General features: G+C 37.9%; 1 protein-coding gene across 1 annotated transcript in view; it reads left to right on the forward strand.

Annotated features, from left to right (window-relative positions):
* Positions 1-12,317, forward strand: part of GALNTL6 (polypeptide N-acetylgalactosaminyltransferase like 6) — a 547,745-nt gene that overhangs the window by 464,499 nt on the left and 70,929 nt on the right. The window contains exon 6 of the mRNA XM_067297905.1: positions 534-717. Coding sequence (XP_067154006.1) covers positions 534-717 — 184 coding nt within the window. The remainder of the gene's footprint in view (positions 1-533; positions 718-12,317) is intronic.

A 12,317-nucleotide genomic window follows, 5' to 3' on the forward strand; every position in this document is an offset into this window, starting at 1 on the left:
AAAAAGGTCATAAAGCCTGTTTTGTTCCTAGTGTTGGAGTTCACCTTCAATTTGTAGCAATTGACCTCAAAGTTGGTGCACCGTAGTGCTACAGGAAGAGGCTGAATGGTTGCAAAGTCTGAGATTTGCATTTGGGAACACAAATCTCTCTTGCAGGATCTTGCCATACAGACTCCGCACTGCTGAAGGAATATTTTTATATTTTGCTTGCTGACTTGTTCCATAGCTGACAGATTGGGGACAGCTCGGAGTAGCAAAGTGACAGAGATATAGATGATTGGACTCCTGTGGGTCTCACAGGGATATGCCTCCCTTTAAAGAACTGTAATTGCTTCTAATCATTGCCCAACTGCATTAAGTCCACTGTAGATAAAGGTCTGATACAGATTTGAAAAATGAAATGATTTGGGGACCATAGGGAATGAAGCAAGCAATCTTCAAACATCAAAAAACCTGTGGGATTCACTTTGCAGTAATGTGATAGATGGCTTGACTAGACATGCCGTTTCCTATTTTCTACTTTCATTTTTCAGACCAGATTGCACTAAACCACAAAACCATCGTGTGTCCTATGATCGATGTCATTGACCACAATCACTTTGGCTACGAGGCACAGGCGGGGGATGCCATGCGAGGAGCTTTTGACTGGGAAATGTACTACAAAAGAATACCGATTCCACCAGAGCTCCAGAGAGCTGATCCCAGCGACCCCTTTGAGTAAGTAGCAATAAAGGAGAGAGTGAGAACGGGAAGCAGAACATGCAAACAAAATAACTGTAGCAGAATAATGCAAGCCCAGGAATTTCCTTGTAGGCCAATTAGTACTAATTAAAGGTAATAGAAGCAAACAACTATAAACCTCAAAACCAGGAAAAAGATCAGGGCAGCAAGTTGCAGAATTCATAAGCTGTGCTTGGAAATGCAAAGCTTCCTGATCTCTTCTGCCCCAGTGGTTGTGCATGAAAGAAACAGACACATTCTTGTAGTTCAGAGAAAGTGTTGGCATTGGACAAGGAATAAATTTGACTACAGTTATTCTCTTTATTCCATGGAGCATTTTCTGAACAGACTTTAGTTTGTGTTTTCTTTGCTGGAGATTTATGCAATATATGTGTCAGTAGCTGAGTCCACATTCTGCTAGCAAATGCTTATGACTGGTAAAATTGTTACTGTATATGTGTTGCTATAATTTAAACACAGGGATATCAAGCCCAAATAGTATCAAGCTGATTTGTAAATAATATTTTATATGCCAGCCTCTGATCCTAGTATTATACAGATCAGCTCATTCAGAGGAATGATCTTCAGGTCTTCACAAAGTTAGATCCTTTTTTGTTTGTTTCCTTTTTTCTTTTCTTTTCTTTTCTTTTTTTTCTTCTTGTCATGTAAGAGCCAGGTGGGTTTATTCCTTATCAGCAGAAAGAGGGGAGAGAGAGACAAGGTTTGGCATGGTAAAGTCTCCAGATCTCTCATGCAGCATGCATCCCAGCAGGGCTGGCAGTGAGACTTGCTTTGATACTGTCTTTATGCCTGGTTGAAACTCCACACTGCAGATTTTTGCAGTTTAAAAACTCAGCAATGTCCCCTTCACAAAACAAAACCTGGAAACAATAGCAACAGAAAAACAGTTTCTCTGGCCCAGATTCTGCAGTATTTTGAAGTAATGGGTCTGATTCATGCAGAATGCTACCCTTACATCCAAGAAACAACCAGCTCTCTACTTGGAGAAAAAGTTAGTAATTGGCATTCCATATGCTTATCTTCATTATTCTGCTTGTTCCTCTTTACTTATCCCCATCTAGACACATCAGTCTTCATCTTGCATAGGTATTAGTGCTGATGAAGTACTTTTCATCAGCTGCCAATGTGACCACCCCACAGCATGGAAGCAGTTAATGTAACTGCATAACTCTCCAGAGCTGCTAGACCCTCCATTGCTCTTCCACAAATCTCCCTGGTCCTCTGAGCAGTTGTATACTTGCCACCTACTGAAAGTCACCTAATGCATCATATAGTTTGGTTCAGCATTCATTGCCTAGAATGAAAAGGGTAGAAGTGTTTTTTAAAATCAGTATGATTTTTGTTTAGGTGAGGACTTACTTTGTAATTCAAATACAGCATTACTTTTCTTCTAGGGCCTTGCTTCTTGACTACTTCCAACTTAAAAATATCTTAAGCTTTTAATACCTTGATTACAACAAATATGGTAAACATTGCAAACATCATGTTTAGGTATCAGTAAGTTAATTGACCAAGACAGCTTCTATAGCAGTAAAGAGACAGAACAATTTTCCTTTAGGTGCATATATACTAAAACTAGAAATGGCCTTACCCAATACCATAATTATTATGTTACTATTTTGTAAGCAGTAGGGATTTTTTTAGTTAAGCTAAATATTTTGCTATTGGTATTCTAATAGCTTATTTCTTGCCAGCAGCATCAGATCTGAGCTGATCCTTAATGAACTGGAAAATTGCCAGTATTTTTAGTAAGACACCAGCAAATAATGGGTATGTGATCCAAAAATAATGCTGATGGATTTTTTTTTTCCCCCCCTCACTTAAAATGCCAGAGCAGTATGTGTGTTAAGCAGAAAAGGTCACATCAGCCTAAGAAATAATGTACATAAAAAAAACACAGATCAAACTATAGAAGACCTAGGAGCAGTCATTATATTATCTGAATGATGTATTTGCTTTCCATATGCACATGATCAAAATACTACTGCAGCGGACATCAGCAGAAAAAATTGTGTTGTCAGGTGGGTTTTTGGTGTGACAGCATGCAGCTTACGGAATTCCAATGCCAGCTGAGTTAGTATCTCTCGAATTAAGTGACTTTTCTACTTTATTTATTTATTTAACTGTACTGTACCATTGTAGTTGTTGACAGACATTCTGCTACTGGACACAGTCTTTTGGTATAAGGCCCCCTTATTTGTGAAGCATCTGGAAGTTCTGATACATCTGCAATACAAGCAAGAGCATGTCTTATTATTCATATACCTACAATGCCATGCAGGCAACATCTTCATCCTTCATCACGATAGAACTTGGAGCTTCATTGCATACATCTTATCTCAGGTTTTTCTGATGTACACCCACACCTATTTTCAGTCCCTCTGCAACTGTTCACAACAAGTAACTTTTCATCGAGATTTGAATTGATGTTTTTAACTTCAGGAATGTATAACTGTCACAGAAGGTTCTGTAGTATAGCTATATAAAATATATTTTTCAATCAAAGCTCCTCTGTGAATTCTTGGAGTTTGCCCTGTGCTTACTGTATGGTTTAGGAAAATTTAACATTCCATCCTGGAATAAATGGATCTCATTTAGTCTTTAAAATTAGCTATTTTTCTAAAAAAATGTGTGTTCCTGCTGTTCAAGATACATTAAATCAACCTCTGTGTCTCCGTGGCATGTGTACAAGACACAGATCAAATCAGTGCTCTGATGTATTGTGGGGAATTGTGTTCGTCAGATCGTCAGATCATCATGTCAGACATGGACAGTGTCTTGATCCCAAGCTTACTGATCATTCAGCGGATTTTGAGATAAGCTGGGAAATTTTCTTCTAGCCCATTACTAGGGAGCATTGGAGATGTTTGCCTCCTTTGTGGCAAGGATCACCTTGGCTGTATCTCTTACTGACCTATGTCCCTGCCGTGGCAGAGGTCTGGGGCCTTGTCTGCATGCTCTCATGTTCCTGTTTCTCTTTCTGTGGTGGAAAACACTCTAGTTTCTGGAGGAGTTAGCCTAACCCAAGCAATTGCCACTTAAACTAATAAGGTAACCTTGTTACTATAATGGACTGTGATATATGGCGTGTCAGATTATATGATTTAATAGCCTGTCTGGGCTAAAAGCTCTGTGGAAGTTTAAAGCAGAGGTTTGATATGCTCAAGCCTGCTGGGGATGACTCTCTATTTCCTGGCAGCACTTTCATAACATCAGTTCATGTTATCAAATGTCCTATCAGAAAACAGGCATCAGTGTCCATTGTGTTCACAGCAACATTTTTTTAATCAGGAAAACATCAACAACTCAGCTTAAAAAAACTACCTGGAAAGTACAAACTAATAGGATTAATACAGCACAGATTCCTTAGGAGAGGAAAGGACTGCACAGCTCCTCAGAACAGCTTTGTGTGGGTAGCTGTAACATTATCATAACAGAGGGAGTGAAAGTTGGAGGAAGACCTAACAACTTTGAGTTGCAACGTTGAATAGCAACTCAGGCTGGAAACCTAAATCAATGAGAGGAGTCTTCCACAGCTTACTAGACACCAAAATTTCCAACGCTTCTCTGGGAAAATTAATAGTTTTCTGGTATACAACTACCCCTTGTTCTCAGTGTTCCTTTCTATAATGTTCTGTTTGCCTTCTGAGGTAAGTTTGTCATCTTTAGATCTCCTTAAAGGGAGAGGAAGCTAGAGAATCGTATAATTCTACCAGAGCACTAGAACAATAGTTTGACAAATACTGCACTAGCTTAGAAATGAGAAGCATTCCTGTAACCTACCTCTGTAACCTTTGAGGAGACATTTTCGTTTTCTGTACTCAATTTCCCATTTATAAAGTAGGAATTTCACCATCACAAAGCTACTTTGTATATGAGTATGGCAAAGGTTGTAGGACTGAGGTCTCACAGTAATAGGGGCCATTCATGTGTTATGGATGTATATTTACAAAAATTTTGTATGTTCTCAAGGAAGAAAATTAGGTGGTCAGTATATTATTCTGTTCCCTTGCATCACAGATTCTCAAGCCTGGATATGGCGTATGACCTTAATGTGGTCAGTCACATGTTAGCCTGGAAGACTGCCTGGCACTTTCAGTTGATCTGCATCTCTAAAATCATATTATTGTTATGCAAGCTGTTGTCAGGTTGATATTTTATTTGAATTTGACATAATTTGGTTTAGAAATACACTTTTTTCTGCAGCTCCTTACTTTCAGTATTCATACATACTTTTAACAGCATGTTGATGCAAAGAAACTCTTTGCTAAGACTGTATTTCAAATCTGACAAGTACTTTTACAATTTTATGATCACTTTCTGAAGTTTAGAAAGTGCTTTGGACAATGATTTCTTTTCTTTAGCTCCCAGTGTTTTATAGTCTGTGTCTTTTATGGCTGATTTCTGCCTATAAACATATTCATAAAATCTCTCACAACCAGAAACAATTGTCTATTAAAAAAAAAAAAAAAAAAAAAAAGCTTGAGTATAATCTACTGTTTTGATCTGTGCTACAGGAATGTTTGATGTAAAGGCATTATTCTGCAGAAAAGCAGTCTCCAACCAGTGTGAGTTTGTAGAATTTAAGGACTTCATTTATTGTTTTGATGAGCTATGGTTTGTAGAAGACTGTTAGTGGAGATAACAGCTTTTACAAACTTCAATCCATCTATGGCCCCATGAAAATCTCTGGATTTTTTTAATGAAAAATGTTAACACTGACACACACCCTTATGAATAAAAATACAAATATTCCAGTACTTCCCCCTGCCTTTAGTGAGTGTTTAGTGTAGAGGTTCTGTACAACCAGTAGTTTTTCTCTAAAGGCCATTTCAGAAGAGATAACTATATATGGAGTTTAACATGTCAGAATAAAATAAGTAAAACATCAAGGATTAAATCTTCTGCTGATATAATTTTCATGACCTCACAAGAATCCTCACAAGAATCCACACAAGTTGAGTCCTAGAAACTAGATGCATTGGGTAGATTCAGGTTTTGATACAGAACTTTTCACTTGTGTGTTACTAGTGGCTCATGCCTCCCAGGAGAGACCAAGCTTTGCTCGTAGTGACTCGAGGCTGCACTGCCCAAGTCGGCTTTTTCTGCTTCTGTTCTTTTTCTGCTTTCAGTCCATTCCATTTCTGCTGGTAACGGGTCATTCTTTAAAAAAGAACAATCTAAAGACTCAATCTAATCCATATCTGCGCTACAGGTGCTTCCAAAAGAAGAGGGAACAATGACTAAAACCAATGACTAATTCTGTCAGAATCCCCACTGTGCCAAACAGCATCTATATTTATCCGTGAATGCAAGTTCCATGTGTATTCATTGGCTCAGGTTTACTAATGTTCCTTACAGTCTGCCCAGTATGTACAGTGAAGGAGGGTCCATTTCCCTCTTACTCTACAGTATCTGCCATCATTATCCCTCTCTTCCTTTCCCCTGCAATATCCATTGTTCTTTTTTCACAGCCAATGATTGACCAACCATAGTATAGCAGCATCTTTGCTTGCCAATATATACCTTCTGACCTTCTGATTGCTTGTCTATCCAGAATAATTCTGACTGTCCAGCTATCATGGCATAAGCACCTCTTAGCCTTGGGAATGAAGAGTTTTTTCTGGCTTTCACGTTGAAGAAATTAAGTTGCCAATGCAGTACATGCTGGAAGCATGGGAAAATGGGCTAAGAAGAAATGTCAAGAAATCTTCTACTTTGTCCCCTTAACATCCCACCTCTACAGCATTCCCAATAGACTGGCCAGGTTTTAAAAACCTCCAGTGATGCAGAGTTTGTAAACTCCCCAGATGATTTATTCCAGTGTCTCAGTACTATCTTTTTTCCCAGTATCTAACCTGCAACTTTCTTGTCACAGTTTTAACCCCTTTATGTTTTGTACTGAATACCATACACTGGGAGAACAGATAAACACTTTTAAATACTTCAGAACTATCGTCAGATCAGTTCACTGTTCAGCTTCAAGTACATTATATTTCAGTCTCTCTTTATAAGTCATGTTTTCTGGATCTCTGGTTATCATCTTTCCAATTAGCATATAATATTGATAGCAGATACTAAACCAACCAAAGCCTTACCATTGCTTAGTAGAATAAGTGTCTCAGAGGCTATGTTCCCAATAGAGCATGTGTTTCATTCAAAGTAACTTGAAGTTGTTGATTCATGCCAGGCTTGTGTTCTGGTATAATCTCCAGATCCTGTTCTCTAGTGCTGATATCTAGCCAAATGTTCATCATCCTCTTCTTGTAATTCAGATTTTTCCTTTTTGAAGGCAAGGCGTTTGTCTTCATATCTGTTTTCAGTGCCATACACAATAAGGTGATGTGTCTTCATTATCCCTACTTTAGTGCAATACTTTGTACTTGAACCTTTTGAATTTTATGGTTTTTGCTTTTTTTCTTTGCTTCTCCAATTTGTCAAGATTCTGAATTCTGATTAACCCTTCAATTAATTTGCAGTCTTTTCCAATATTGTTGTTTGCACATTGAATAGGCACTCTCTCTATCTGAGGTTTGTGCACATGGCAGACTCTACTCTAAAGCCTCGGTATGACAATGTCTGGCCCATGCCAGGCTTCAAGATATGTGATGTCTCCCGCTTTCCAGAAATACCTCTAGTATTTCCTCTGTTTTCTGTCAAAAATGCAGTATATACCACTTTTGTGGCCCTGAAAATTTTGTCTGATACAGGAACCCTGCTTCCTGCAGAGCAAACCTTGATAAAATTACTTCAAGATTTCGGCAAAAATTAGTAAGCTTTGTGAAACTGTCTTAAAACTCTGAGGGGCCGCGAACACCAAATGTGTCATGCATAGCAAGTCCTGGGCACAAGGCTTCTTCCGTGTGCTCTAGATGGCATCAGGTATACAGCACAAGGTCGGCTGGCTGTTGAAGCTCCTTTTCAGTCTTGAGACCAGGATCTAAGACCGAGGGCACATGTTCTAAACTGGTACAGTTATGCAAAAACCCTACTAAATACTGAGTACGCTTGCTGTATTGCACTGCAGGTTATTAATGAAACACCAAACTGAATCAAGTGCAGGACAATCTCTGCAGATCCCCTCTCAACAATTGCATTTTTATCTTGGATCATAGCTGATTGCTTTTTGGTTATGGTTATCCAGCAGGACAGTCATTATGTCTAGTCCACATTTCTGTAGTTTTTAACCCTGGCAGTTACCTCTGATTTAGTTTTTATCTGAGACTTGAATAAGAAAAAGAAAGTTAATACAAATTTTGTTTAAAATATCAATATAGATATTGACTTGATGAAGAATTTAGAAATAAGACAGGCAAGATCACCTTCTGAATTATCCTGAGACGTTATAGCATCTGTTTGCTATTCATATAAGGTTATTTTTGCTACAAAATAAGTTTTGTCAAGAGGCAAAGGCAAATGCCTCTAGTGACCTGTGAGTGATAATTGTGATAAATACCCCAAATTCTGCTGTGTTAGTTTATTTATAAAATGCTATAATTGTCTTTTGAGAGACCAGGTAAATCTGAGGCTCAAAAGAATTGACATTTGTTGTTCCATAAGCTGCCAAGGCAGTGTCCTTTATTAGGCAATGAGATTCCTGTTTCAGCTCTATTTATTTCTAAAAATACGTATGTTCATTGCAGGAAAATAGCATATAACTATCTCTTCAAGTGAATAATTTTGAAAATCAGCACCTTTGATGTTTTCTGTTGTCAAATTGGTGTCAGTGATATTTTCAGTGTTAGAAAGGAACTGTGGGTGTTAAATTGTACAAGTCAATTTACCCCCTACAGAGAATAAGGTCTCTGCAAGGAAAGAGGAGACCCAGTTCCCTCCTCTCTCCTGGCTCTACAGCAGAAAGTTGAGCTGATTCTGCAGGACTTTTCTGGCTTTTTTGTGCTAAGGCAAACAACTGCTCTGTTTTCCCCTGTGTACAAATGACCTGTGGACGTGCAGTGAATTAGGAGCTGAAGAGATGGTGATAAGCCAGCAGCACGGTGGGAGAACAATAACAACATTTTTCTTTTTTGAACCATTATGAACATGCAAAGGACCTCACAGGGTACCCAAGGAAAAGGTAAACAACAGGGAAGAAAGTAGTTTGGAGCAGTATTTTCAACCCATTGTCTGGGGACCTCAGGGTAGGGCTTTCTAAGAGGCTCACACAAGGCACCAAAGGAAAGCAAACTAAGTCCTTACCCCACAGGAAATGCTTTAGGTCCCCAAATTGCCTCTTTGGAATAATGTTTTAATGCCTAGCCCATTATATAATGATTCTTTTTCACAGAATGACAGAGTTTAAATAGCAGAAGCGTTCAAAGAGAAATTTTTATTTCTTCTGACTTAGTAAAAGGGCATTTGAGGAAGAAGAGCAGTCCTTTGTCATAATTTTCCTGTCTACACAGTTATAGTTACAGTACATATAATTAATTACAGAGTTATAATTAAGTTGATATAGTTGAACCATATGGGCCCTATTATTCCAGTGTTGTTCTCACTTGACCTTAAATCAAGCAGCATAAACAAAACCAATGGTTATAAAAGTCAAATTATATAGGCCTAAGTTGACACTTTATCTTATAGTACTATTGTACTGTAGTAGTACATTAGTAGTTCCATTTCTGCTGAATGGGAAATTATTATTCCACAACAGAGAGACATGTTAGGAGACATGCTTCCATTTTTTGAAAATCGCAACATAGCATCACTATTGCAACTGATTTCAATATTATTTTCTTTAATAATAGTTTACTAGATTCATATATTTTTAATGCCAAAACAGAGTATTGTGACTGTCTTGATGGAACTGGCAATACTTTAAGAACCTTCATGAATCTCTGCTGGAACGTAATAAACACGCTTATAATTTCTGGAGGCATAATACTACTCAAAACTTGTCAAAATACGGATATTGACTATACACTTTTTATGCGGTTATGTTTATTTTATGTTGTATAACAGACTACGGATCAAGCTTTTAAGATTTTTGACAACACATGGTCTAGTTTTAGAAAATATGTGCTTTTGATCATCTGTTTAACTTTCTGCCTTTTTACTCATGTTAGTATTTTGCTGAATAGGAAAGTTTCCTAAGCACAGTGGGCATATTTGGCCATAAACTGTAAGAATGTCTGCTGCAAGGAAGGCTGATAGATGGGCCTTAACTGTGGACAGATTTCATCTGTCTCATCTAATGCTTATTAAGAAATCTAACCTCAGTTAAATTGTATTATACAAACCTTGGATTATGTCAAGGACTACCAAAAAGCTGTTTTCTGGAGTAATTATTGGACTTACATCTCCATCTACTGGTTGATGGGGCAAAGTTCCATTCAAATGTTAGTTTAAATGAAATCCAAGCAATGTTTTTAACACTGTATGAAAAGCTTTTACAGGCAAATCATTTACAATCAGTTTTCAGGGGAAGTTTATTCGAAGTGATTTGGCTACCAATTAATGATTAAGCCACTTACTTCAGCTCATTGATGTATGCATTTTAAGCTTGGTCTTAATAAAGAAGATGTGACAAGATTTTAATTCAGGGAAAAAAAATGCTTAACCCCATCTCAGATGCGTTTAGTGGTGATACACTAGCACATCCAAGAGTGAAGCACACCATAGGCCTCTAGAATGTTCTTTCTATAGAACTCAATGAGGCTTAAGAGCATAATAGGGATGATAAAACTAGGATCTAAGAGATATGATGAAAAATTAATAAATAAAAACCTGCTGTAAAAAAAGGACTCAGTCAGCTTGACCCATAGCGTGATTACCAGTATTGGTATCCAAACAGGAAAAAAAAATACAGAAAATATCCTAATTGCAGTTTTAGGCATTAGCAAAGAGAGGAGGCTGAAATTTAGCAATAAAAAGTGCAAAGTCAACATGAACTGATAATGAGAATTTCTTTCAGAATAATTTCATTCATTGCTAATAGCAGAGGAGGAGCAATGCTGTTTGTAGAAGCTGATCGTAAGCAGCAATGACCCTCCAGTGTGATAACAGCAGTGAAAAGGGCAAATGCAGTCCTGGCTAGAGCTTGTTTTGCCATAGCCCTTGGCTCACTGTGGTTACAGCGTCTTTCAGAATCTCACCCAGCTCCGACTCCTTTTTCTCACAAGTTCGGCTCTCAGCTCCTCTCCTCTGTTCTCAAATGGAGTCTGTCTTGCTGCTGCTGTCTTTTAGTCACTGCCACCTCTTCCTCATTCCCCAGAGAGAAGGGAAGAACAGAGAGTAAGTAGGCACCAAATGCCAGCATAGGATGTTCTTTTATACCTCAGTTTTCTTTGAAGATTTTGCTTTCTCATTCTTCATGATGAGGCATTCATCTGTGAGAACTAATGTCACTTCCTCCCTCAAAATCCTTTGATTAGCATTTCTACTGAATCCTTAATTAGCACGTTCCTGGCCTCAGGATGCGTCCTACTAAAGATACGTTGGTAAAATCTTAACTATCATGAGGAAAATTATGTACTCAATCTCCCTAGTAGTTATAAACAGTAAATTTGGTACAACACATAGTGAAATTGGAAATGTGATGTTGGGATTAACACTTTCACACACACACTTAATTTTACAGACATCCTTTTGGGGGACCACACCATGTGCATCTACCCAGAGGAAAAAAAAAAAAGTCACATAAGCCATTTAGAAGTAAGCATTCAGTTCTACAGAATCTCATGGTAAGCAATGCTAAACATTGAGAATTCAAATGCTAAATGAGACATGTTTCCTTTAGATTGTCTTGCTTTGAGCAATTTTTTCACAATAGTTATAGAAATAAAACAAAATAGGAGCATTCAGTGAATGGAAAACCAGAGCTGTCGCCCAGAGCTGGAGAACAAGTTTTCCAGAAATGTGGAAGATAACTGAAAGAACCTTAAAAGACATTTGCTCTGTATCTGTAAATAAATAACAGGCACCAGCAGAAATATTAAGTACCTAGTAAGAAGATAGCTGATTTTTTAGTGGTTTTCATTTGACCCAGATAGAAAAAAAGTTAATTTTGCAACTCAGTTAAATGAATTTGCGAATTTTTTCATGTTGTGATATTGTGGGCATAATAGAGAACCCAAAATACCTCAGGAGTAGAACTGAAGCAGAAAGACGTGGAGTTCAACCCAGAATCTATGCAACACAAGAGGTGATCTAGTACAAAGGCACAATACCAGCAGGACTAATGGGCTTCCTGCAACTTGACACCTGCATAGCTGATGCCACATAAATCTCTGAAAATGCAAGTCTTTCTGGAAATGAATTGTGCACACTTAAGGAGCCAGGTTGTTTAAACATATTTGGTCTGTCAGATACCTCCTGGTCTGTTTCTAAAGGGAATTCACATCCTATTTCAGCCTTCACTTTGATGAACTTTTTCAGCTTCTCATAAAATTCCAGACTCATCATTCCTCTGATTATCCTGGTATGGCTCTGTGTTCAGTTTCATTTCTCCCTTTTTAAAAATAGCAGCCTAGATTTTTACATAGTATCATACTACATGTGGTTCTTAGCAATGCTATTGATCTATATCTGCTGAAAAGATCTCCACTGATGCATCTTAAAGTTGCATTTGCCCCTTC

The sequence above is a fragment of the Apteryx mantelli genome, chromosome 5 (genome assembly GCF_036417845.1).
Source record: "Apteryx mantelli isolate bAptMan1 chromosome 5, bAptMan1.hap1, whole genome shotgun sequence".
Taxonomy (NCBI): domain Eukaryota; kingdom Metazoa; phylum Chordata; class Aves; order Apterygiformes; family Apterygidae; genus Apteryx; species Apteryx mantelli.